The following is a 26,489-nucleotide window of genomic DNA, read 5'->3' on the forward strand; positions in this document are numbered from 1 at the left end:
GCTTGCTCAGCCCAGCCATCCAGGCCACCGCCACGAACGGGATGTGATAAGCTCGGACCACTCTGGGTGTACAAGGTCTAAATTTTCCTTCAAGCTACACGCCGGTGCATTTTCCACCGTGCATGGGGCTGCACGTTTGCCTAGCGTTTGCCCCAACCCGTGCCATCCCACGCTCTCCTTATCTCAGTGGGATCAGCACCCATCCAGTGACAACATCTCTCTGCCTCTGTGCTTAGCTGCACTACAGACATATTTCTTTGTCCTCCCAAGAGTGAGGTGCTGAGGAGCCCCGCACAAATAGCCGAGTTGTAAATGTTGCCTCTGCCGGCTCCTTGATTTGTGCAGAGCGTACCCAACCACTCCGCTCCAGGTTCCTTCTGCTCTTTGGGCGCAGTTAGCCACCTTTGCCCGCTGCTTTGAGATCTGATGGCGGTGAAAACGCTACAACCTAGGCAGCCTGCCGCTCCCTTTTTTCCTAGGCTCCTACACAGGCGGCTTTGCAGACCGAAGGCGGGCATCGGCACATTCTACCTGCGATGGCCGTACCAGGCTCACCCTTCACTGGAGCAGGTTAGAGCGGAAAAACCACTGAGGCATCATTCTGCTCCCCTGAAGATCAAAACGCTGTCGTGTGAAGAGCCGACACCAGAGGAAAACAGGTCCTTTTCTCGTTCACTGCCCACAAGGCTGATCACGCACCAACTCCTGCGAGGGCACGCGGGGCGCACCCAGGGCTTTGCACAGCCTGTGTGTTGTTTGGCACGTCAAAGGTGTCACAGATCTGCAGCCAGTTTTTATGCAGCGTTAACTCTTTCGGTGCCTACTTTATGCCACAGAGTCACAAGGCAATTCACAGCCTGGCGCTCTCCAAAGCCCCTCACCCAGATTCTTAGAAAAGCAGGAAAACACAACCTACAGGTGTGTGCAACTGGCACATGGAGGGGGACCTCGTTTCTGAGGTTTCTAACTGCCAGCTGATACTGTCTGGTATCTGCCTCCCATTTTGGCCGTAGTCAGACCACGTTTGCCATTCCTCCTCAGAGCTGGGGAGGGGTGACCTTGCCAGGAGGAGCTGGGTTGGTGTGGGGAGACCGGGTGCTGCTCAGTGTCTGGAAATGGGGTTGAGCTGGGAAAGGCTCTGAAAATTTGCTCGACTGCATCCTGTACTCAGCAGAGTGGGATGGCTAGTGAGCCTGAAAGAGGGGTTGCCAATACCTGGTCACAGAGGTCAGTCACTCTCCGGTGGGCTGCAGAGGCAGAGGAGGGCAGGGGAGCCTCCCAGGAACATCGGACGTCCAGGGAGTGTCGACTGTGTTGGCCTTTGCTGCCTGGCCAGCTCTGCTGCCACGTGTTTTGCACGGTCTCTGCTGCAGTTTTTGGCCTCTCTGCCGCTTCCATTTCCTCTTTGGGCCGAGCCCCTACGAGCTCTTCTGGGGAGCCAGCACAGCTTGCCGCTTTGCTCGTGCTTCACTCCCCTAAGCCCCGAGGCAACCTGCAGGCTGGCCGGGTGCCAGCGACCTGGCAAGCTTCTGCGGTTTGAAGACTGCGATGAGATGCCAAGCCCTGCACGTCCAGAGCAAACGTCCTCCCTCCCACCAGCCCCCCGGCTCTGCCCAGGGGACCGAGGCACACAAGCACTTTGCAGGGGTGATACGGACCCTGCTGAGTGTCGCTGTGCTCCTGGTTCTCCCCGCTCTGGAAGGGGAGTTAAATGAGGCAAAGCCTCGGCTAGTGTCAGGGGCAGCAGACCTCTCCCCTCCACAAGGTCCCCCCTCTCCCCTCCAGCAACGGACCCAGATGTCATTTAGATCCTGGCACGGGGAGGTGGCACAGACATGGGTACCTGCCCGCAGTGGCAGAGCAGCGTCCTACCGGGACAGGCAGGAGCATCATGGCTCTGCAGGCATCCAGGCAGATGGCATCCAGCGCGCGCCTTCCCCAGCGACTGCACGGCTCCCCAGGGCTCAACACAACCGAGCAGGGAGGCTATGGGGAAGGCTCATCTTTAATGAGAGGAATACAGACGTGGAGGAGGTCATGGAAAGAGCAGAGTGCTACAAGCAGCCCACCCTGGCAAGGAGCCCGAGGGCTCTCTAGGCAAAACCCCACACTGTCTTCTGCCAGAAGTGAGCTTACAAACGCAGTGCCAGAGCAGGATACCGGGGTTCTTGGGTGCTGGCGGTTGGCTTCGCTGTAGTATCACTCCCAGTATGGAGGAGTTAGAGGTCCCAGTGTCTTCCCACTTCACTTGCGGGCCTTGGCAGGTGCCAGCCGGCTGTACTGCCCATCGTCCCGCTCACCAAGGGGCTAGGAGGAGAAAAGAGACGAGATGAGCTACCGCTGTGTCTGTCCAGCCTTGGGAGGGAGGGTACAGGGAGAGCTGGCCCAGCCCTCTCTTTGCCAAGCTTTTGGCAAGCTTTCCCTCCCCACACACAGAGCGTAACAACCCCAGAGAGGAAGGGGCAGGGGGTAGCTGAGCTTGCCCCATCCTCTGGGTCACTCGGGGGGAGGCAGCTGCGAATGCCCCAGCAGAGAGCAATCTCCAACGCGGCTCAGCGCCTCGAGGCATTCAGTATCCCCCAGCAACTGTGCCATCGCGGCCACGCAGCCCCACACCACACGGAGGTGCTGAGGCCCATGCGCGCACGCACACACACACACACACACACGTGTGCCCACGCTCACCTGGTAGAGCTGCTCGTTGGCAATCAGGTTCTGCCTGTCAGAAGCTAAATGAAGAAAGAAGGTGGTCAAGGATCAGGGGAGTCACGGGCAGTGGGGTGAGCATTTGCAGACAAACCCAAGAGGCTGCCTGCTTTCAGCCCCGGGCTTTTACTTCCTCTGGGAGGCTCGGTGGAAAGCCCCTGCAAGGCCTCAGATGTTCCTCTGTCACCAGCGGCTGTCCCTGGGATGATATTTAGATTAACCTTGTGCGTTCGCTGGCTTTTCCTGGGAAGCTGAGCTAGGGGCAGGAAGGGTACAGGGAGTGCTCACGTGGATCCCTACCCTAGACATGCTGTTTGCTGCCTGCAGCGAGCAGTGACCGGGCTCTGTGGGCAGTGATGGAAACTCCCTGGGTATCAGGCAGCTCCTAGAGATGCCCAGGCACTTCCCGCCCCCACCCGCAGGCTGCCGGGCTCTCCCCTCACCTCGTGACATGCGTCCCTTGTCCTGGCCAGTGATGCAATACACAGCGACCGCCAGGAAGATGGTGGCGACGACATCCGCGATCACGATCCCCGAGATGGTGGGGGCGTCCACTTCGATGCAGTTCTGACACACTGGGAACCCAAAAGGACACAGACGCTGACAGCAGGGCCACGACCAGGACCCTGCTCCCCTTGGCCACCTCCGCCCTGCCACCACGGCCGGTCCGAGCCCAAAGTGCTCGGCCAGCTCTGCCAGCCCAGGCAGGCTCCAGTCCCAGGGTGAGGGAGACCAGGGATTAATTTTGGCTCGCTTCTGAGCCAAGGCAGCGGCGCAAGCTGCCCCGTGTCGCCAGCACTCCGGGCAGGCCGCAGCAGGGCCAGCGAGCGGCTAGCCATGAAGCGGTACGAGTGCCAGGTTACGGCACTAAGCGAGGCTGCACGGCTCTCACGGGGACACCAGATGCAGGGGAACGTGCAGCTTGGCTGTTCCCAAGAGCAACCCAGCACAGGAGCTGTCGGTAGTTCCGCAAACCGGTAGAACCATCCTCAAACGCTGGGAAATTAGTAGTTTGCTTGGGTGAAAGGTCCAAGCAGTTCTGGCTCTAGAAACCAGGTTGGCAACGCTTACTTCGATAGTACACCTGCAGACGGCGGCCTTCCGTTCCGCTTTCTGTTTTACATGTATACACGCCTCTGGGATCGTCGTAAACTGCACCCAAGTCCAGCTGCGTTGTGTTTCCTACGCTATTCCCGTCTTTCAGCCATGTGATTGCACTTTTTCTGTCTGTTGCACATTGCAGGAACACCTTCCCACTGGCTTCTTTCACAATTACCTGTCCTGTAAAAAAAAAAAAAAAAGGAGAGCAGAGAGCTTCACAGCTGAGTTCTCAACCCTTCCAGTGGTGCAGAACTCAGAGGTCTCATTCAGGGAGATGGCTAGTGCAGAGAGCATCACATTAGGCTGTCCTCTAAGCAGCAGAAAGGACACTGCAAACAAAAAACTCTGGAAAAAGTAGACTACCCAGCAGAAAAGAAGTCCAGTGTTCAACAAGCAGCTCTGGGTAGCTTAGAGACCTTACAGTGAAAACTAACTGGAATTGGGCACCTACCTGGACTCCATTCAAACCGAATGTGCGTGACCCTCATCCCGCACGCAGACTGCATCAGTATTGAAGTGCAACTGCAGCAAGAGACATTTCAACAGAAAGTGAAATGTTTCCGCCAGCAGGGCCAGGAGCTGAGCCGAAATGGGGAGGCAAAAACCCATTTGGGTTTTCACCCAATAGTAAAAGACATTATTAGTGAAAAGCATGCACAGAAATGCACAGGATTGCTTCCTTAGCCCACAGGCATCACTTTCAGAGTCTGCAAATGGAGAGTAAATTCCCTGCCTTATTTGCTGAGCGCTGGAGCAGAGCACAGAATGCAACCTCTCCTGCCTGCGTATTTGTGCCAGGCACAAAGCCCACGGCTACTTCAGCCTAACACCACGGAACTGCCAGGTCCAGCTCTACCTGCTCTGTCCTTGCAAGGTGGGTTTGAGCTATCACAGACAGCCACAGGGTAACGCACACAGCTCCAGACTGTCGCAGCAACGGTCCAGGGCAGGCAAAAGCATCAGAGCAATCCCCTCCCCGGGAACCGTTGCACTTCGCTCCTTTTTCCCCCATCGATGCTTAACGAACGTCGTGTCAAGGTGCCGCAACGGAAAACCCCAGCGAGCCGCGGGGACCTGCTCCCCTGCCACCCTCCCACCAGCGCAGAGACCGGCGGCAGTCTCCAGGGACCAGGGCGAGCGCCCAACCGGCACCACTGCCGACCCACAGCAGCGTGCGGGACGAGCCCCAGTCCCGCCATCTGTGCGGGGTCCCTCGAGCGCACCGCGCCGGGGGGCTCCACGTGCCGTGTTGGTCTGCGCGGAGCCGCCCCTGTTTCAGCAGCCGGCGGGCAACGACTGACACCCGGGGGACTCACCTGAGACACCCCAGCTGGCCACAGCCAGGCTGGCGAGGAGCGCCCAGGCGCCCAGGACCCTTCCCCTCCGCATGGCACAAGGCGGCGGCGGCTCTTTCCCCCGCTCGGAGGAGATGGGGAGAGCTCCTCACCGCAAGGCGACACCCGCCCCGAGATGTTCGTCAGGTGCCGGATGCCGGGGGCTGGAGCCTCCCTCCCCCAGCAGCTGGGGGATGTCTGCAGCACCCTGGCCCTGCCTCCTCACCCCAGCCCCAGCCACGACGCCTAGGGAAAGGCAAGGGAAGACAACTGGGCCGGAGGTGGTGGGTCCCCCAGCAGCCATGGACCTCCAGCAGCCATGGAGCCCCAGCAACCACGGGTCCCCCTGGAGCCATGAGCCCTCACAGCAGCCGGGGTGCCCCCCAGCAGCCACTGGTACCCCTGCAGCCATGGACCCTCAGCAGCCACGAACCCCCCGCAGCCATGGAACCCCCTAGCACCCATGTGTCCCCCAGCAACCACAGGTCCCCTCCGCAGCCACAGACCCCCAACAGCCATGGAACCTCAGAGCAGCTGGAGAGCCCCCCAGAAGCCACCAGTCTCCCTGAAGCCCCCCTGCACCCACGGACCCCCAGCAGCCACGGGTACCCCCACAGCCATGGGGTCCCCAGCACGCACGGGGTCCCCAGCACGCACAGGCCCCCCAGCACCCACGGACCTCCAGCAGCCGCCCCCCCCCGCCCCCGTAGCCCCAGACGCCCAGCACCCACGGGCACCCCCCGCGGCAGGACCGCGGACGCCCCGAGCAAGCGTGTCGCTCGCCGGCCGCCGTAGCAGCGCCCCGGCCGGCGCCGTCCCGTGATGCAGCGCGGCGGCGGGCGGCTGCCGGGGCGGGAGCGGGGCCATGGCGGCGCCGGCGGGCTCGCTGGTGGCGGCCGTGCTGGCGCACTCGGGCCGGCTCGACAAGGAGGACCTGGGCACCCGCATCGGGCGGCTCTCCCGCCGCGTGGAGGAGCTGAAGGCAGGGCCGGGAACCGGGAGGGGGGACACGCACAACACGCGCGGAGCTTTGGGGAGAGCCCGGCGGTGGCGGCGCCGAGCTGCCCGGCTGGTGGCAGGGCCGGCCTCCGGCCTCCGCCCCGCGGGTTCCCTGCTGGGGTCTCGCCGCGGCGGCTGCCGGGGCGGCCGCTCGGCCGCGGCAGCTGGGCCCGCCCAGGGTGCCCCGAGGGCGGAGAAGGTCGCGTCCCACCGCTCGGGAAGGTGACGGTGCCCCTCTTCTTCAGGGAGAAGTCTGCAACATGATTAACAAGAAGTACAACGAGTTCCTGCCCAGCATGCAGAGCGCCGAGGACTTGGTGTCGCAGGTGGACGGGCTGTCCAGCAACATCGACCTGCTCAAAGCGGGGATTGAAACCGAGGTGACAGCGCCGGCTTCCCTGGGGGCTGCTGGGGGTTCCGTGCAGCCTCAGCCCAAACCTCCAGCCGCCCGCCGCCCCCCATCTTGGGGTGTTGCAGGGGACTGGGGGAGGAGGGCTCCTAGCTAAACCCGGGATGATATCACCCCTAAAAAGCGCGTTTGGGTGACGCGTGCTGCAGAGGTGTGGGGTGCGCGTGGAGAACCGTCATTAAGGGGCTGGCCGCAGCTTGCTCTCTGTTTACAGCAGGAAAAGTGCGTCACGCATCTTTCCTTCAAAGAGAGGGATCAGCCCTGTATGTTGCAGTAAGGTGGGACACAGCGGTGGTCCCACAGTGACCCGGGCAGAACGGGAACCAAAATCGTAGCTGTGCACGTTCACGGAGGTCTTTAAGGAGAACGTGAGCAGCTCTTGCAGACCCGCTCTCTGGGTTTTGCTGCTTGGGTGGATTTTCCAGCACTCGGGTTCTGCAGCGGTGTGAATTGAGAATTAACTTTTGGCTCAGTTCCAGCATTCTTGCATTTGAAATGGCTGTGTTAAAGGAACGCCGAGGTCCTTGTGACTGCCTTTTGAGGCTAAATTTCCTTACAGTGCCTTTAAAAACATGTGATATAGTAAAAGAGAAGCCGGTTTATAACTGTTTCCAATGCTTAGAAGGATCTTTCTAGCAAGGAGCGAAATGGTTGGAGCCTTTTTCCTCCTCACGAAATTATTCTAGCAACGGACATACTTTAAAGCTCATATTGTTATCACTTGTAAGAGGAAACGTGTCTGATAACATTTTTCTTGCTGTAAATGAACCGTTTGTTGTTTCAGGTTCAGCGAGATCTGAACGTCGCTGTTGCCGAGTTTACTGAATTGAAGCAGCAGCTGGAGCGAGACACGCTGGTTCTGAGTGTCCTGAAAAAGCTGCAGGAGGTGAGGAGGGGAGCGGCGTGAAATCCTTAGGCGGTGGTCGTCCTCTGGGCCCCTCAGTCTGGCGTTATTCCGGGCTTCTCTTCTGAACACCTGTCTGTAGCTCTCCCGGCTCTGGCCGTTTCGTTGAAACGAGGGTTGTCCGCTAGCAGCTACACAGTGACATGAGTCTGTTGGGTTGTTGCAGTTTGATACAGCCATGAAAGAGTACAACACGGCACTGCTGGAGAAGAAGTACGTGGCGGCAGCTCAGCGGCTGGAAAAGGTAATGGCGGCTTCTTCGGCCCGCGACGTGATTGTTCATTTGTACTCTCAACAAAGCTCACACGATGCTTTTCATGAGCAGGGGCAGCAGTTACCTGTGTTCTGTGTTTGATCTTTACCACCAGGCACGAAGCACCCTGAAAATGCTGGAATCCCGCAAGGGCTTTGAGCTGAAGATCCTGAAAGCACTGGGCACAGAGCTCACAGTGCAGACGCAGAACATGCTCTATCACCTGGGGGAAGAATGGCAGAGGCTGGCTGTATGGAAGCTTCCGCCTTCAAAAGGTACTCCCGGTTCTAGTTTGTTTCACTGTTAGAAATGCCTGGTTTCAGGCACCTACAAGATGGGAAACACAGTCATACTGCTGAACTAAGGTTGGGTTAAGGAGTTCCTTCTGCCACTCGCGTAACCTCCTGAACGGGAGCGATGAGTGGCAGCGTTCCTTGGGTGTCACTGCACTCCCGGAGCACCGGGAATCCGGTGCAGTCAGTAGATTTTTAAACAGTTTTGAAGGTTCATCTGCTGCATGTGTGGTATTTGTAGGAAAACGTTGAAGCAGGCATCGAAAGAGTTACCATCTTTACATTTTTAGCCCTGTGAAATATCAGAAAAGGGATGCTGACTCGCAGAGCTTCTGCTCCCGAGGAAGTCAGCCAGGCCACAATTTCTGATTGCTTGTTGTTGAGTACCTGATGCGGCGCAGTGGCTGGAAGGGTCTTCCGAGATTTGCGTTGGCCCTGAACCTGTTTCCCCGCTAGGCTGGTTTAAGGATGCCCTTACCTTCTCCGGCAGGCTTGCAGGTGGCCGCTTTTGTGGCGGGCAGCTGACTGCAAGAGCCGCTCGAGAGTCTGTACGTTGCTGCCTTCACTGAAACACGGACTTCTCCTTTGGATGAGAAAAAAATCCTTTTCCTTTGGGTTTGACTTGAAGTGGGGAGAAGAGGGGAAGGAAAGCGATGGTCAGTAAATGTCATTGCCGTGCCAGGTGACGGAAATGAGAATCCGGGATCGCGGTGAGGATGGTTCTCATTCCGTTGGCCTGCGCTGTAACCCCAGGAGCTCTGCGCCCTCTCCTGACGCCCTTTGCAAGAGCCGTTTCCTGGAAAGGGCGAGAGGCAGAAGATGGCTTTAGGCGCCACCCGGGGAATGCGGTAGCGTCTCAGGTCTGCTGTGTCTCAGAGCACGCTGACAGAGACGTGGCTCTTCTCCCTCTTTAGAAAGCAGCAGCCTGGAGTCAGCGGTGCGTTCGGAGCTGCACCTACGCACGGTGCCGGCGAAAGAGGAGGAGATTGCTGGCCCGCCCGTTGCTTCTGTGCTGCAGGCGTTTGCCGTCCTAGGAGAGCTGCACACCAAGCTTAAAGCTTTTGGTAAGCCAGACCCTGGGTCCAGGGGAACGTGGCTGTAGTAGCAGCCCGAGCGGATACGAGCTCAGCCTTGTGGTGGGATGGATGTATCGAGATCCAGTTCTCTTCAGCAGTACACTGGAACACTTCTTTCTCTCTTGGCTTCTGTTTCCCACTGAGCGTGAGGCGAATGCTCTGGTTCTTATTAAGAGGAAATTATTTATCCTTTATTTGTGCTATTGTTTATCTGAAATTATTTGTCCTTTCCCGTCAATGCACTCTAGTACGCTTTTGATCTGAGGCTATGTGGTTTCGTGGTCTGATGTTTAAAGAGTTTTTCCAGTTACAGCCGCCTCCTCTACCAAGGGCAAGGCTGTTGGTTTCAGGCAGCCTCTGGGCGTCAGCGTTCTCGGGTGTTGGCAAAACAAATCGGGAAGTATGGCAGATGCCAGGACGGGGTCTCATGCTTCCAGCTGTCGAGGCTGGTTTTCACTTGACGTTAAGTATGCTGCTCCTTGTTAGGCCTCCGTACGTGTCTTACGTGGGTATAGCGGTCTGGAGTGGAACCAAAGCCAGCATTTTACCTCATTAGCCGTTCCCTGGTACAGCTAATTAAGAGGGCGTTTCTTCCCCTTCGTGTGAAGAACCCCTCCATCCAAAATAGTCACGGTTGGGCCTTGCTGGAGCAAACTACCTGCCTCCTGCTGTTGGAAAACGTCTTTTGTTCGTTTCTCAGGCCAGTTGTTGCTGAAATACATCCTGAAGCCGCTGATTTCGTACCCGTCTCTCCAGCCACTCACAGAGGAAGAGTCAGATGTGTTCATCCTGCGCTTTAAATCCGAAGAGCCTAACTTGGATCGTTGCTCTCCTATGGAGGTTTTTGACAAGCTCAAGCTTGTTTTTGAAGTTCTCCACAAATATCTGCTAAGTAGGTAGTTTCTCCCTTTTGGAATTAGGCTGGGATGAGAACCTTGTTCACGTAATCGGAGCGGGAGCTTTCTGGAGTATCTGGTTGTTCCGCAGCATTGCGTGACCTGTACAGTCTGAGCAGCTTTTAAGGTTAACTTGCTACGCTGTGCTCTTGGACAGCTTGGCACCCTGTCGAACTGGGCTCAGCGGCGACCCAGCCTTCACAGAGCTGGGACAGTGCACGAGGAAAGTGCTTTGGCTCAGAGGGATCAAGGAATTACTTTTTTGGTGTACGTTTTCTCTTACGAACCAGGCGCTGCGCTGCACTGAACGTCTTTGCATGCCACAGCTCTAAAAGGTCGTGATGGAGTCCGGGGGGTTTCCTGGGTCAGGCTGGTCGCGTGCAGGATCGTCCGTTGGCTAGAAACTGGCCGGGGCTTTGCTGGCGTTTCCTGAGAGAAACCCGTGGGGAAGCGGGCTCAGCTCACCCGAAACGCGGTTGCCTTTGGTCGGGCGGGGGATTCCACAGGCCCAGCACGTGGCCTGGGTGAGGGGAATACCTCCATTCTAGGGTTCTGGGAGAGCTGGTAGACGCTGTTCTGACAGGAAGGCCCGAAGAAACTGGTGAAGGGCCCGGTGCAGGGAGCAGGTGTACTGAAACCTGTTTCTGTTCTCTTCGATCCAGGCGTGCCTCTCGAGCGGCCTGCGGAACACAAAGAGGAGGGCAGAGTTACGCTCGCTGAACTGCTGGGTGATCTGATATGGGAAGAGCTATCGGACTGCCTCATTCAGAACTGTCTGGTGAATTCCATCCCAACCACTAGCAGCAAACTGGAGCAGTATATAGAGGTGGGTCTCCGAAGTCTCTCAGCCCCGTGTGGTGGAAAGGCCAGGTGGCCAGCTTGAACGAGAAGCTGTGTTTTGCTAATCTAGAACTGCGTATTTCCCTCAGTTCAGCTGTGGCTTGTTTTTCCTGTCACGTAAAGCGTGCGGGGTCTCTGATCTGTGGAACCCGGGCCGTCTTTAGCCAAGACCCGGAGGCTTTCAGGGGGTGTGACGTCAGGCACGTGTCTGGGCCGCTGTGAGAGGCTGAAGGCGGTGATGTGGCCGGGCCGCTTTGGGGACCGACTGCTCTGGTTGCCTCTGTACTTGTTGTTAATGACCGCAGGGGCTTCTGCATCGGCCACACAGTTGGGGTTTTTTTTAAACGGCGTACGTGAAACAGAACTACTGCCAGTGAAGAATGCTGAAAGCTCCTTTTCCTGGAGAGGGAGCTGTTCCAAACAGGAGCGGTCACAGGAGAAACCTCCCGGTGTCTTTGCCCCAGGTAGTCCAGCGTAATGAAGTCTGACCCTCTTGCTCCTCTGGTTTCTGAAGCGGGTTGCCAGCGCAGTCAGGGGGGACAAACCTGCCGTTCAAACACCGTGTTACGGTGCGATCGTGGCCCCCAGCTGAGCCAGCTTTTTCCACACGATTGCTGAGAAGCTGTTGGGTGGTTAGTGCCTAGTTTCATCCTTTGCTTTCAGCTGAGCGGAAGAGTTTGTGCCCAACTTTCGTTTTAGGACACTTTGTTACTGTGGAATTGTCTCTGCTCTTCTCAGGTGATTAAGTCCACAGAGGAATTCGAAAAAGCCTTGAAGAGCATGCAGTTTTTGAAGGGAGACACAACTGACTTACTGAAATATGCCCGTAACGTCAATTCCCACTTCGCTAACAAGAAGTGCCAGGATGTGATTGTGGCAGCCAGAAACCTGATGACCTCAGAAATACACAATACTGTAAAGGTGACCTCAGTGATGCAAGGCACTGGTTTTCTCTGGGGAAAAATAGCTTGGCTGTTGCAGGCTTGTCTAGAAGAGTCGAGTCCTTTTTCTGTTGAGCACTGAATACTCTTGATAATGCGGGGATCTTGGCAAGCAGCAGCTTCAAAACCTGTTTCGGTAGTGCTCCAGCGGGTTGTTTCACTACCACGCTGTTTCTTAAAATACTCGAAGTTTGCTTGCACGGGCTTTTCTGGCTGGTGTCACAAGCCTAAGAAAAATGAGAGGAATACTTACAGAGTTGCTTCTAGGCTTGCAACACCGTGCAGACTGTTTTGTGGTCTGCCGAGTCGTTCCTCCGCCAGGAGACTTCCAGCAGCCTTGGGGGACTTCTGCAGCCTTGGGTTTATCTTGCCTCTTAAATCTCCGTCCTTCGACGTTTTCTAGTCCTGCGCAGCCTCCTTTCTGTGGGCTGTAAATTATATTGTACCTCTCTCTTGTTTTCTCTTAGCTCACACCCGACTCCTGTGTAGCCCTACCAAGGCTTCCTTCTCCTGGGGCGGGAGATGACCTGAAGACGCAGAAAACTTGCGACCTTCTGCATAACGACATGGTGAATTTGGAGAATGAGACTAAGCTGAGCCAGTACACGTTCTCTCTGCCCACGTGCCGCATCAGCTCATCAGTGGAGAAACTGATGGAGCTGGCTTACCAGACGCTGTTGGAGGCTACAGCCAGCACGGATCAGTGGTAGGAATTGTGTATCAGCGGGTGACTCGTGGGTGCCGGATACGTGTTTCCTTTGGCAAGACCAAGCATCTGTTAGTAGATTAAAAGAGCTTTAAAAGAACAGAAGATACTTAAAAGTTAGAATCAGTCACTGAAGGTACCCTCTGCTTTGGCTGGGGGCGCGTGGGCTGGGTTCGTGCAGCAGGCACAGCCGCGGACTGCGTTCCCTGCGGTGCTCGGGTTAAGCAGCCTTTCGCACTCGCGTTTTCAGGGAACATCCAGGCACCCTTGACTGCACTTTAGCTGTTAAAGGGGTGAAAGCACGGTAACCCCCTGGTGTGCACAACGTAGTTCATGGCTGCAGTCTCTTAGCTGGGAGAAACCCTGCCGGGTGTTCGCTTCAACGTGCGATCGCCCGTTAGCTGTCAGTTGTTTAGGAAAACCGAAGCCGTCTTTCTTTTCAAACCGAGCGATAAGTGATGGCGCCCATTCTGAGAGGAGTTCTTGCTTTCTTTGTGCTGGGTGAAAGCAAAGAGCTCCAGCTCTGCATCCGGCAGGGCTTTGCAGAGAAAAGAATTAAATGCTTTGAAGAGTCCCTTGCAGCCTGCTTTAAGAGCTGGAGACCGCGGCCCCGAGGGAGCAGAGTCGCCGAGGTACGGAACGCCCTTCAGTGTGCCGTGCGGAGAGGGCTGACTACGCCCACCTGGTGGGGACGGGACACTGTCCCCTTTGTTCCGGGGGTTTCACGTATCCCCCTCCTGACACGTGGTCTGAAGTTTGTCTTCTCCCCGCTGAACCGACAAGGTCATCGCAGCCCTCGTTGGCACGGCTGGAACTGGTCCTGACGGTCTGCTTTTTGTGCCAGTGCTGCACTGCCAGCGCTTGGCCGCTGCTGAAACCTCCTTTTGGAGAAGGTTGAGGGGCGTTTGTGAACAAGTCAGTAACTCCACTGACAAGCTAACGTGGCCCTTCTTTTCCTTCTAGCTGTGTACAGCTCTTCTACTCTGTGCGGAATATATTCCAGCTGTTCTATGATGTAGTGCCGACATACCACAAGTAAGTGTGTGTGTGTGTGTGTGTTGCCTAGGGCCTGTTTTGGAGAGAGCACAATGCTGTTGGAGCAGCCCCACTTGTCCCCAGTTTGTCCACCGCAGCCAGAGAGCGCTAAGGGCTTCCTCCAGCGGCCAAAAGCTCATCCTCTTCATCAGTCATACCTGCTGCAGAATAGGTGCTTGGGAGTCTCCGAGCTGGCAGTCTTAGGAGCGAGGAGGTAGTTGCCGTTCTTCCAACAGTTGTGTTTGAATCCAGCCGCGTAACTTTGCCCCCAGGTCTGATGCACAGATTTTTTTCATTCTGTTTTTCCTGTAAAAAAGAGCAGCAATGAAGGTGGAAAGCACACGGTTCCGTCAGAAAACACTGGGGTGGTACTGAAAAGGACTGCTCTCTCTTTTCCTCACCATGACTTTGCTGAAGCAAAGTCTCTTCCTGTTTGAGTGTCCGTTGTTAGAAACAACGTGGGCATGACGCGTGGTTCAAACACCGACGTGCCATTTCAGGAGCCGTGAAACTCCTTTCCCGTAAGTTCTTGTGTTCTTAACTGCTCCTGTTCCGACTGGTGTCTTTTATCAGGCCCTGCCCCCAGGGAGCGACTTGCAACACCTCTCTGAGACAGACCGGGATTTTCTCTAGTGGAGGCATGACAATGTCTTCAGCAGAGCCAAGTCTCAATAACACGGTACTTTCCTCTCTCTTCCTCCTTCCTGGGACAGGGAGAACCTTCAGAAATTGCCCCAGCTGGCAGCCATTCACCACAACAACTGCATGTATATTGCTCACCACTTGCTCACCCTGGGACACCAGTTCCGATACCGCCTCACCAACATCCTGTGCGACGGGGCGGCTACTTTTGTGGATCTGGTACCCGGTTTTCGGAGACTTGGTACGTTTCCCTTTCGGCAGTGAAATACATTGAGGGATGACATGGCAATTAATCCCAGCGTTCGTTGCCGAATGGTTTAACGCAAGGGTGGCTGCTGACTCGGGCAGTGGATTGGTACTGAAGAGTTTTGGACAAGTAGCAAGGATGTTTCCTGGATTGGGAAGTCTGACTCTAAGCCAGATGGCTGTTCAGGGCTTGACCCTGAAACCCAGCTGCTCTTGTCAAGCACAGAGCTCCAAGAACAGTTCATTATCCAGCGAGATGTTGCGGCCCTCGGATGTTTTGGGATCTGCTGCTCAGTCCTTTGGTATTTGCTTTAGCTTATCCTGTGGAAACAAAGTCTGAGCTGAAGTTTGTATGAGCCCGCCAGGAGCCCGCCACCCGTAACTCGGCTCTTCTCCAGAAGCGTTGTTGCGACTCAAGCCGCGCGAGTGCTGACTGAGTTGTGATTGGGCCTGGTTAAATGGGCTCTGGGAGACTGTTTGGAGACTGGAAATGCCTTTAAGGATAAAGCGTTATAGCAAGTTCATTATTCAGCACTTAGAGTCTCTAAATTGGCAGGGCAAATTTAATAATTGCTTAATTGCTTCTCTCCGCTTGTTTTTGCTCCTAAAGGGATGGAGTGTTTTCTGGCCCAGATACGAGTGCAGAAAGGGGAGATCCTGGAGAGGCTGTCAAGTGCCAGGAATTTTTCTAATATGGATGACGAGGAAAACTACTGTGCAGCAAACAAAGCGATACGGCAGGTAAGCAAGGCAATCAAAGCCAAATATCCCCGCGCCCGTAGATGTCCTCGGGAAGGTACAGCACGTAAGCTCAGTCCCCAGAACTGTGCAGTGGTTCGGCAGGGTGGAACTTCTCAAAACAACCGTTTCCTGGCATGAGTTTTTTCCTCCCCTGGGCTCTGTCTTTCTGTGAAATTGAAGCATACTGACTTCAGTTCCTCTTGCTCCAAGTTGAAAAGAAAAGCTTCTTAATCTTGAACTTTTGTTTGTAGTACGTTTATAATGCTTTTCGTCTTTCAAGGGAAAGATCTGTCACCCTTTTGATGAGCCTTAATACAAACTGAAAATGCTGCTTTTTGTCCCAGGAGCGTCTGCTCTGTGCGCTAGCAGGATGCTTCATGGCCTCTTGCTTCTCTCGGATTGGTTTCTCACCCTATATAGTCCCCGTGTCATTTGGTACCTGTCAGCGTTCTCTGTGATAACATATAGGTGACACATAGCTGTTATCTTCCAGGTGCTGCATCAGTTGAAAAGACTGGGAAAAGTCTGGCAAGATGTCCTTCCGGTGAACGTATACTGCAAGGCCATGGGGACTTTACTGAACACGGCTCTCTCGGAGATCGTCGCTAGGATTGCTGCCCTAGAGGTAACTGCACGAGATGGGACGTGCCAGGCGTGGGGTGGTGTGAACAGCTACCATGTGTGACCTCTCCAAGCTCTTTCCAAGATCAGGTGTCAGGGGAACAGTCATCTTTCACGGAATTATGACCGTGGCCCGACGGTCCAGACACCAGTAACTCACATGCAGGTCAGACCACGGACACTCGTACAGCGATTCCACGCCCCTGTCGTCAAGGGGGCGGTCAGGGAGGCGGCCGTGGTGTCACCTTCAGGCGGATTTAGGCGTGTCACTGCCGCTGTAAACGTTTCCATGAATCAACCTCGTTGTCTTTGTTCAGGGCACAGGAGTTAACTGCTGCCTCAAACTCCATCTATTCTGATTCAGTTTTCCATCTGTCCGTCTCTAATGAACCTTCCCGCCCTATCTGAGCAGCAGATGCTGACATACCTGTGGCGTTTCCAACCCAATTCCTTACCTGTTTAAATCTCCGTTTGACTCCCAGTACGGTGTTTAAGTGATTGTCAGGTTACCTTGAGTCAAGTACAACTGTCCTGTTTCTTAATTAAAATGTTTTCACAGCACATGATAGAAATCTGTTAGTGCACCTGTTCTAGTTGTTGTCTACCTCCAAAGAGCCTTCCTGCTGTGCATTAGACCAGTAGGTCCTCTTGCTGTAGCAGCCAGTTTACAGGACGCTCGCTCAGGCTGCGCCTGCCAAAAAGCTTGGATTTCATCGCTGGGCTGGCAATGGCCGAGCAGTTTCCTTGTAAACCGGTCAGACCTTCGTCAGAACCCCTCTGCTGCACCGTGAAATGCTTGCTCTTGCACCCGGGCACGCCGTTCAGAAGCACAACCGTTTTGTTCCGAGGCAGTCGCTGAGAACTTGCTGAAGCAGCCGTTCATTAAAGGGGTTACGTCACGTTGAGAAGGTTAAACGCGGCCTAAACCACTGCTTTCATCTTCCCGCGCACAGCCACCTTGTTTTCATGTCGCTTGCTGCTTGGCGCTCCAGAAATGTTATCTGACTGCTGCCCTGTCAACATCCCTTCAATTCCAGGATATCTCTGCAGACGACGCGGACAGGCTGCACTCCCTCTGTAGGACCATGGTGGAGGAAGGACCCCAAGTTTTCACCCCGCTCCCTGAAGACGACAAAAATAAGAAATACCAAGAGGAAGTTCCCATCTACGTGAAGAAGTGGATGACGTTCAAAGAGCTGATGATCATCTTGCAAGCCAACCTCCAAGAAATAGTAGATCAGTAGGTGTCCTCCTTTCTCCCTTTCCAGTTGGTTGTTCACCCCAGGAACAGGGGGCTGGGGCGTGGCCCGGCATCAGCAGGGCGCTGCGCTCGGGGGGCTCTGTTCGGATGAAAGGCAGTCCCCGTTAAGGAGGGTCGGGCAGCTCACCTCCCCGGGGCTGTTGTTCATGGTCCCCTCCCAGCTCGCTCGTCTGTTCGGCCACCTCCTGCAGACGAGAGGGCGCTTGGTTTTTTCACCGTTGCCGCGGAAGAGCCACCCACGGAGCGATTGCGTATCCCCCTTGGCTTCTCCCCCTTGGCAGCACGCAGCCTGGCGTTCTGCCTCCTGCTTTGGGCGTCAGCTGTGCCCTGCTGCTGCCACCGCTCCGCGGGAGCGGCCTCTGCTTTTGCGGCGCTGTTCCTGCTGCTTCTGCCGCGCGGGGGGATTCCTCTGAACGGCACGTCAGGGTTTGCCTAGTTACTGCTGTTACTTTAGTTGGCGTGAGTTGTCAGGAGCTGGACATTCCCCGCTCACACGTCTGAACGGCGAGGAAACCGCTGTCCCAGCAGGCCCGACCGAAGAGGTGCCGGCCCCGGAGAAAGGCCGTAGGGAAGGCACGTCCTTTTCTGTGTCCTGCTCGATGCTGCTGTGGTACCGTGTTAGACACCAGAGGTTCCCAACTCAACTCTGCTTCCAGCTGGGCTTAAAGCACCTTTTTTTTTCCCCCTCCTGTTGTTTGGGAGGCGAGTGGGAATTCTGCAGACAGGCTTTACGCCTATTTTGGGGAAGAAAAAGGGGGTTTGTAACGGATGCAGAAGTCAGCTCGCAACCTGGTGCTTCATGCACCTAGCTGAGCCGTTCTGGGCTCACGCTGCATGCAGCTCACAGGCTGCAGGCTCGGTTTGGTTGCCCTCGGACTTGCTGCCGTAACACGTGCTCGGGCGGCTTGCGTTAACGTGACGTTCCTGTGCGCTTTGGTTAGAGGAAAATCTTTTCTCTCCCACGCAGGTGGGCGGATGGGAAGGGGCCTCTTGCAGCCGAATTCTCCGCAGCTGAAGTGAAGAGTCTGATCCGAGCCTTGTTCCAGAACACCGAAAGGAGAGCGGCGGCACTGGCCAAAATCAAGTAACTCTGCGCTTACTCCTGCGTGTTGCATCTTGTGATAAAGCGAGAGCAAACCGAGTCGTTCAAATACTCTTTGGATTTGACCCTTCTTATTCGTACTGGTGTAAAAAAAGCTTAGCATTAGGTAAATGCTTCCTGGAGGCTTGACTGGGGGAGAAGAAACATTTCCTAGGTCAGTGTTTGCAGGGCAGAGAGGATGGCTCTGCCGGCGCGGCACCAGAGCAGGCGGAGGTGGGGAACACGTGGGCGCTGACTGCTTACGCTCCGTCTGCCGGGCAGGCGGAGCTTGGGCTTGAAAATTCAATCTCCTGCCACGCTCCCCAGCGGTCCTTCTGCCCAGAGCCAGGTTTTTCTTCGTGAGCTGGTGGGTGTAGGTCCTGGTGAAGAAGAGATGCTTTTTGTCACGTTTGCTTATTTCCATTCTCTAGGATTTCATCTTCCTGCGTACTTCCCCTGTGCCCAGCGTAGGGAAATCAATCAAATCCTGTATCCAACATCTCTGTGAGAACAGGCACTGCTGTCAGCTGGGCCTCTCGTGCAAGGCGCTGTATGATGTCATCATCTCAAGCTTGCTTGCTTAAGGGTCTTGTAGAGGGATTTCCATTTCTCAACGGTGAATCTTACCTATGCAGTTTTACATCCGGGGGCCGGCAGCCCCTTTGCGTCTTACCTCTTCTGTCCCTGCAAATCACAGGTGAAACCCACAGACTTCGATAGCTTTTGATATCCTAAGGGTGCTGAAGTGCCAAACTTTGCTCTTTCCCAGAAGAGCAGACCTCAAGCGGGTGAAGCTTTAGGGATGGGGGGGAAGAGCTCCTGTTCCGAGTGAACTGTTTGTCCAGTCGCAGGGTTTTGCACAAGTAGCAAAATTCCTCATGGCTTTATTTCTCACGGGGAATATCTTAAAACTGACTTAGAACTTTTCAACCTTACTCTACCAACTGTAGAAGCCAGTTCAGCCCCTTCCTGTACCTTTTTGTTGTGCGTGAACTAGGTAGGTCCGGCAGCTGCTGTCTTTCTGGTAGTGAATTTTCTGTCCTTTAAGACTAGTGACAGAAATGTAAATGCATATAAAAAGGGAACGAAGCGTGCACTCCTAGCGTTATCTTTTAAGTCACAAAAGGCTACGTGTGAGACTGAGAAACGTACGTTTCTTTTAATTGAACAACTCCACCAAGAGCTTTCACTACAACACAGCCCAGAGGCCAAGATGTGCCGGTTGCTGCGCGCACGGAACCAAGTATTTCCTGCCACGTAGTGCTTACACAAGTTTCGATCACCGAGCTTAACGTCTGAGTCCGTTATCGACTGTTGTATCCGTTTCATCTGCACCTCCGTCTCACTTCTGTTCACGTTTCCAAGCGTTTGCACGGGGCCCGAGTCACCGCCGGCGCTCACGCTGCACCCGAGCCCCTGCAGGCCTGGGAGGCCGCTCTGCCTGCCGGGCCCGCCGAGCACAGCCACGGCTGTTGCCTTCTGTTTCTGGCTTCCACCGGCACGGGGAGGGGCGACAGTCGCACTGTCCAAGACGGGGGCATGCAGGCAGGGAGGGAGATGCTGAAGCTGAATCTGGCTGCCGCTTAGAACTCCAGCGTTTGCGGTTCTGCCCCTCCAAGTAATTTATCATCTGAAGGCTGAGCGTTCCCGTAACGCTTGCGTCTCATGGGATCCCCTGCCCCTTTACACACAGCTATCCAAAAAACAGTGTATTTTGAAAAACATCACTTCTCCCATGTGGGTTGTTCACAGAAATGTAATTTGCTATTTTCTTTAATAAACTAATTTATACTGAGCCTGGTTTTTTGGTGTTGTCTGGGGATTCTGTTAGGGTTATAGTAACACAGTACAAATTCGTCCTGGACCGTTCTCCACTCACTGCATGGAAAGGGCAAAGTGTTGCTCTGTGAAGTCTCTCCTTGCCTTATTTCTAGTAGATCTAGTCCAAAATAATTAAAAAAAAAAAAAAAAAAACCCACACCAAAAAAGGAATCAGTACCATAAAAGAGGTTATCGCAGAGGTTCATGCACCAGGAGTGAGTGTAGGGTAGTAAAGGAAAGAGTTAAAATCAGATTCTTGCGCCGGGATTCGTCTGTGCAAGGTGCAGGGCTCCTGGTGAGGCTGACCATACGCCTCCGCCTCCGCTCGCTCCAGCTCACCTCGGTGGTGCGGTAAATCCACGGCAGAAGCTGAGCCACGTTGGTGTAGACCCCGGGGCGGTTGGGTTCAGCACAGCCCTGGCCCCAGCTCACGATGCCGACTAAGCGCCACACGGATTCATCCCGGCAAACCAGGGGGCCCCCACTGTCACCCTGCGAGAGAGAGGGCGGGCTGGCGGCGCAGCTCTGCCTTGGCTCCGTCGGACGTACCAGAAGCTGGAACGCAGGCAGGAGAAGCAGCGTGCGCCTCCCGGCAAGGTTTCCACGTTCCTTCTCCAGAGAGCGCTAACTCTCGGCCCAGCATCAGTGCCCTGGGGCGCTGCGGGCTCCGAGCTGCCACGGGCCCAGCGCTACCCTCACTCAGGCTGTGCGCTCAAGCTATTGCCACAAAACCCAGCCTCTGCTGGAGCGCGGCAGGGATGTGCGACCTACCGGCCCTTTGCACGCCTGCTGCGCGCGCCCAGCGTGCAGCACGTGCTCCCTCCTGGTACCTGGCACGCGTCTATCTTCCCCCGCGGGTGGCCGGCACACAGCATCCTGGCCGTGAGCTCGCCGGCGTACATGCACGAACTGTTGCACCTCTTGGTGCCGATTAAGGGAACGAGGGCTTCCTTCAGCGTCTCCGTAACCTGTGCTGGGGAGGGGAGGGAGAGAGAAGCCAAGAGGGACACCAGATTCGCAGGGAGCGAGGGGGGAAGAGCAGGGCCCCGGCTGGCCAAGTCAAGTCGGGAAAGATGCGGTTACCACACGAGATGAAATACGGCCAGGCCCACAGGAGCTGTGGAAGTGGGGTGCGGCACCGCTGGAGCGGGGGAGGGATGAAGGCAGGAGGGGGCCTTTGCAAGATTGCATGTGGCATGGAAGGGGCTGGACGGGGCCAGTGGGGAGCAAGGGGAAAGCCTCCGGTCAGTGCTGAGCGGCAGGGACAAGCTGGGAGCTTACCTTGGTCTGGTCTGGTGTAGCCCCAGCCGGAGACCCAGCACTGCGCGCCCTGGAAGAGGTCCTGGTGGGAGGGTGGCAGGCACACGGCACGGACGGCGTCTGGTAAGAAGGTGACGAGGGGTAAGTGCTGGGCCAGTGGGGGCAGCTTCGTGCTGTGCTGAGCACGAGCAGCCGGGGATCTATCAGCCTGCAAAGCCACTCAGTCTGGCATGTTGAAGTGAAAAGCGCTCGGGCCAGGCTCTCTGGAGGCCTCAGCTCCCACAGGCACCTTCCCAGCAATTCACAGCTCCGGCACAGTTGAAAACACCGCGCTGCTGTGCGCGCTGCCCCAGGTGCCAGCCGGGATATCCTTGAAGAGCTGCTCTAAAACGGCAGCTTCGGAAGAGGCTGGGTTTTGGCCATCTCTTAATAGTGGGACAAGACAACAGACAGCTCCACAGATGGGAGGAGGACGTGACAGCATCTTACCTGAGAAATTCAGAGGGACTTGCAGCTTCATTAGAGCAATGTCATAGTCGAGGCTGTTACCATCGTAAAGCGGGTGGTAAATTATTTTCTCTACTGACGCCCCGGCCTCCTGATTGATTGAGCCATGGCTGATAATGCCTGCGAACACCAGCCAGGCGGAGGCTTGAAGCCGCCTGTAACTGAGCAGAAATACAGGACGGTTCTTACTGCAGGGCAGCAAGTGCCGAGGCCTGGGACGAGACCAGATACAGAGCGGCTCCGGGGCTGGGCAAGGAGAGCCCGGAGGTACCTGTGCACGCAGTGAGCCGCCGTGAGGATCCACTCTCGTGCCAGCACGGAGCCTCCGCAGTGGTGCTGGGAGCCGCGGTACACGCTGACCTGCCAGGGCCAGCGCCCGGGGGGCACGTCGGCCCCCCCGACCACGCGCGCAGCGCCGGGGCGCAGCCCGCACTCTGCAAGGCAGCCGGGGAGCGCGCGTTGGGCGAAGCTCCCGGTGCCGGACCCTCGCGCTGGAGGGCGAGGGAGACGCGTGGAGCGGGAGCGAAGAAGCTGCTAGATCCAGGCGGAGATCTTGGGGACGTGGGAGAGGAGAGGGGCACTCACCTGAGCATTTCAGAGCCACAATTCGACCCGATTCACAGCTGCTCCTGTGCGGGAATAAGCCTCTGGTGAGAATGCACATGAACCAAAATCCCTGGGGCACTAGGGAACCCCAGGGCAGCCGCAGCAGTCCCCAAAGGGGCTGCTTACTGCACAAAACCAGGGCAAATTTCTATGTCCTTAAGCCCCTGTTTCAGCCCCACCAGCAAACTCTGCTTCCCCCGGAGCTGCCCTTACCTGACCTGCCACACGTCTTCCAGGCTGCCTCCCTGGTGGGGTCTCACCTGAGCGAACTCCTGTGTGTCATTCACCTTGACGTCGGTCAGGTTCACTCCTTTCTGATGGGCCATTCTGCAGAAGGAACAGTAAGTGTCCCAGGAAGGGGCTGGGGACCTGCTGGAGGATCAGCAATATAACCCTGCCACGGGAACAATGGTCCCCAGTCCTGCCACTCTGGCTCCTTGGCAGGAAGGCTCTTCCGTAACTCTTCATGCAGGTCCCCATGCCAGCCCAAGCGTCACCTTCCACCCTGCGTTCAGCAGGGAGCAGCGTGATGTGGCCCTGCAGCCCTGACAAACCCCCCTGCTTTTGCCAAGATCATTGCCCTCAGAAAAAGGGCGAGTAGGGGTTGAAGCAGCCGCCTCTGCCATGCCCACCTGAGGTACCCGAGCTGCCGGCAGAGCAGGGTGCCCAGGGAGAGACTCCAGTGCTCGTGGCACGCCAGGAGCCAGCCAGGATGGCCTTCCACCCGCACTTCCAGCAAGGAGTTTGCTGTGTTTATTCTGAAAGACACTAAAGCCATTCCATTAAAGACAGCCTGCAAGTTCCCTTCCTTTCAGTGTTTTGTGCAGGGCCAGCACAGTCGATGGTCGTGCACATCTAAAGGGAAAACACACCCGAAACCCCAGGAAAAGCCACTTGAAGCAATTCGAAACTACATGCGAACCTATTGGCACATTCTCAGAGTCTGTGGGGCAGCTCTGCCGAGTGTCTGCATGCAAAGAAGTCCTGCAAGAGTTGCCTTTGCTGTAGGATCACTGCATGCAACAAAGCCATAATGCTGGGGAATGCAGCAGGACTTAAAAGCAAAGCAGAACAACGACAAAATGCAGCTGAAAGCAGCTAGTGGATCAGCAGGAGATATTTATTATTAAAGAGCATCTTTTCTGCTCTTGCTGGGCTTGGCAGGCACCGTCCTGCACACTGGTCCCCTCTCCCCATCCTCTGTGGCAGTAAGCAAAGATGTAAACCTCTACTGGGAGCCCCATGGACCACAGGTTCTTCCTCTTCACCGTCACTGCACGCTGGGCTCGCAGCTGGCTCCTGCAGCAGGGTGAAGCCTTGGTCTGGCTGAGGCTTCTTCAGGTGTTTCACTTCAGAAAACAGAGAGGGGGGTGGAGGTGGACTCACACAGCCTGGGCAGCCTCCGAGGAGGCACAACGTCGGGAACGATCCTGCACTGCCCACTGCCAGAGGTGATGAGCCTCCCAGCGGGCGCAGCCGCAGCTTGCTGCCGGGACCACAGCAACCAGCAGCAGAGCCCACACCAGCTGCGTCCCCCCCGACCCAAGCCGCAGCTCACGGACCAAAGGAGCTCCCATCACCACCACCTCTGCTGCTGGTGCCCCGAACTCGCTCGCCAGTTTGGCGGCCGGGCTCTGCCCGCAGCAGCACGGCTGTCCCGGAGCAGACACTGACCTAGGAGCCATGCCCCAGCCGCTGTCCCTGCCAGCAGCCCAGCGACCCCGAGCAGCAGGACCAGCCTCCTGGCGGTGCAGAGAGTGTTGAGAGACGCATTAGCGGAATCTTTAAGAAACAGCGAGGGAAAGAGCATCAATATGGTCTTGTCCATCTCTCACAGCACTATCAAGCCTCTGGGTCGTTGTACAACTGCTTCTAGGACCCACCTGATCCTTTCTCCTCAATGCCAGGAGGAGGAGAGCTAGCACCATGCACTCTGCAGGAGGTCAAGACTCAGAGGGGCCCCCCCGGTACCCAAAGCCGACAAACAGCTCACTCACTGTGTCCGGGGGAAGCCTGTGTCCTCCTTGGCTCTGCAGTGGGGCTCTTGCGACTCTGCATGGCGTCCTCAACGCGACGCGGGTTGTCGGGAAACTGCCGAGCTAAGGCTGGGCCCTAAGGAGTCCCGGGGAGCGGATCAGGAACGAAGGCCAGGTCTCCTGCAAGGGGACACGCTTCGGGCAGTGACACCGCTGCCTGCTGCAGCGGGCAGGCAAGGTGAGGAGGCACTTCTCACCATGACAGCAAGGAGCAGGGCAGCTGCTAGTTTGGGAGCCCGGCACACGGAGCCTCTCCTGCAAACCAGCTCCGGTTTCCCTCCCCACGCTCCCGGCACGATGCCGTGCATGCGCACCCGCAGCCACGCTGAATGGACTCCTTGTTTCGGGGCACCCCCTCTCCCATCGACAGGGCCCTCGCAGCGGGTGGGGGTGATTGCTCAGCAGCCCCCCTCCTGCCCCTTGCATCCCCCTGCTCCCAGGAGCATGCTGCTCAGGATGGGGAGCCCCAGGGGGAACGCTCCCGTCCCTCCCCAGTGCGGCGCCAAGCAAGGTCAGCAGCTGCTGAGTTGCCTCAGCTCTCAAACCCGTCTTCCACCTGCTGCCCCCCACCTTCCCCCTCCCATTACTCTGCTTAGCCAAGCGCTGCTGCAGAGCAGCAGCTGCAGAGCAGCAGCAGTCCCGGGGCTGTCGGTGCCGTCAGGGGCTCGCCGGCGGTGGGCTCCGAGGCGCAGGCAGACCTCTGCGCGGGTGGCAGGAAGGCTGCTGACCGACCGCGCTCTGTTAGTCGCTGCATTCAGGGAGACCAGACCTTGGTGAAGAAAGCATCCTAAGCTGGGAAAAGATCGGAAAAGACAGCCTGCAGCTGCTCTATCACCCTCGTGTCTCAAGCCAAGCGCCTGCCAGCTGTGATGCGCGAAGGATGACTTTCCTGCCCGCGTGTTGCATCAGGGTTGTGCTGGCGAGAGTTGGTGGGCCCCTGTCGCTCAGCGAGGCTCTCCCCACCCTGTGTGCCTGGAGACCTCCAGGGAAACAGCCCTACCTCCCTGGATGCTGGATTTTCCCTGTGGTCTTTTGGCTGTAGCACACAAAGAGCAATAAGGATCGAACAGCAGCTCTCAGTTCAGCTCCTGATTTTCCACGTAATTTCTTGTTGCTGAAAGATAGCTGGCTGGCACCCTGCGGGAAGAGAAGACTTTCTAACCCACGGCTTCGGCACCGGCTGTCCCGTGTTGGGGCATGAGATGCTGTTCTTACGAAGGCAGAGGTCTCACGGCAGAAGCAGAACAGAAATTGCTTGTGCTGCCGCGTCTGCTACTTTTCCTCTGACCTAGGAGATGCTCCACCGCAGTTGTCACACCCGAGGTCAACACGTGCTGCCAGTCCCCAGCTGGCGCGCTGCACCGGCCAGGGAGCTGGGCAGGGATGGCACCAGGATCACCTTGGTTGGATTGCCCAGGAAAGTGAGGGGTAAACCACGCCGAAGCTCTGGGAGGCCCTAGGTACAGATGGCATAGCCACAGCCCGCGGCAGAGGCGGATGTAGATGCCCTAGCGTGTTCATGCCCTAGCAGAGAGCAATCACCAGGCTCCCTCCTGTTAACCCGTTCAGCTGGAGGCAGACGCCGAGCTGCGGGCACAGCTCGTCTTGCACATACACCTGCCTCTTGCCTGCCTGGCCCTAGAGACCGTCCTGCGCACAACGCCTGCTGCTCACTACTAAACAGAAAACTCCAGACCCCATGGCCAAGTTTGTAAAAGCTGTCAAATTCCCAGCACCCAAATACAAGCTCAAAAGTTGTTACGGAAGTCAGGCACAGGCAGTGAGCTGCACACCCAGAGATCGTCTCCACCACCAGGGATTCCTGGTACGGCAGCAACAGCCAGAGCCCCTGCGAAGCGCCCCGGGTTACCAGAACACCACACAGCCTTGTCTGCACGGGCAGTTCGCTGGCTGTGCTGACTGTTTCTCCGGCTGACTAGACCCCGTCCAGAAACACTGACATGGTCCTCTCCAATCGAGCGAGTTCGGAGCCTAACTTTCCCTCCGGGAGAGATGAGACTGAGCACTGATTTCAGCGTGTCTCAAAAACAAAAGGCAGCTGAAGCAGACTTAAATAGCTGTCTCGTGAAAGAAAGACTTTTCTTATTTACATGTATTTACATACTTCTCCATCCCTGAAAGATACAGCTGATGCCTTGTTGCTCAAAATATCA

At 56.4% G+C, this 26,489-nt stretch overlaps 3 protein-coding genes across 3 annotated transcripts; 1 reads left to right on the forward strand and 2 right to left on the reverse strand.

The window, feature by feature from the left end:
- Positions 1-1,987: 1,987 nt before the first annotated feature.
- LOC104354396 (T-cell surface glycoprotein CD3 gamma chain) lies at positions 1,988-5,205 on the reverse strand. Its single transcript, XM_086476918.1, has 5 exons — positions 5,124-5,205; positions 3,778-3,987; positions 3,150-3,281; positions 2,686-2,729; positions 1,988-2,307 (listed from the first exon to the last, which is right to left on the reverse strand). Exons 1-5 carry the CDS (start codon positions 5,194-5,196, stop codon positions 2,245-2,247), a joined length of 522 nt encoding a protein of 173 aa, XP_086333044.1. The 5' UTR covers positions 5,197-5,205; the 3' UTR covers positions 1,988-2,244.
- An 801-nt stretch (positions 5,206-6,006) lies between these two features.
- On the forward strand, positions 6,007-18,634 carry ZW10 (zw10 kinetochore protein). The gene is made up of 16 exons (XM_086476809.1): positions 6,007-6,123; positions 6,386-6,520; positions 7,334-7,435; positions 7,620-7,697; positions 7,822-7,981; positions 8,914-9,063; positions 9,776-9,967; positions 10,634-10,797; positions 11,550-11,732; positions 12,220-12,458; positions 13,422-13,493; positions 14,207-14,376; positions 14,992-15,122; positions 15,616-15,747; positions 16,781-16,983; positions 17,972-18,634. Exons 1-16 carry the CDS (start codon positions 6,007-6,009, stop codon positions 18,090-18,092), a joined length of 2,349 nt encoding a protein of 782 aa, XP_086332935.1. The 3' UTR covers positions 18,093-18,634.
- A 1,034-nt stretch (positions 18,635-19,668) lies between these two features.
- Positions 19,669-24,337, reverse strand: TMPRSS5 (transmembrane serine protease 5). The gene is made up of 13 exons (XM_086476771.1): positions 24,277-24,337; positions 24,163-24,212; positions 23,838-24,021; positions 23,548-23,628; positions 22,912-23,047; positions 22,493-22,606; positions 22,259-22,302; positions 21,945-22,107; positions 21,656-21,828; positions 21,188-21,286; positions 20,737-20,879; positions 20,218-20,398; positions 19,669-19,778 (listed from the first exon to the last, which is right to left on the reverse strand). Exons 1-13 carry the CDS (start codon positions 24,335-24,337, stop codon positions 19,669-19,671), a joined length of 1,539 nt encoding a protein of 512 aa, XP_086332897.1.
- Positions 24,338-26,489: the final 2,152 nt, after the last annotated feature.

Source organism: Leptosomus discolor, chromosome 22 (genome assembly GCF_034619465.1).
Source record: "Leptosomus discolor isolate bLepDis1 chromosome 22, bLepDis1.hap2, whole genome shotgun sequence".
In the NCBI taxonomy this organism is placed as follows: Eukaryota; Metazoa; Chordata; class Aves; order Leptosomiformes; family Leptosomidae; genus Leptosomus; species Leptosomus discolor.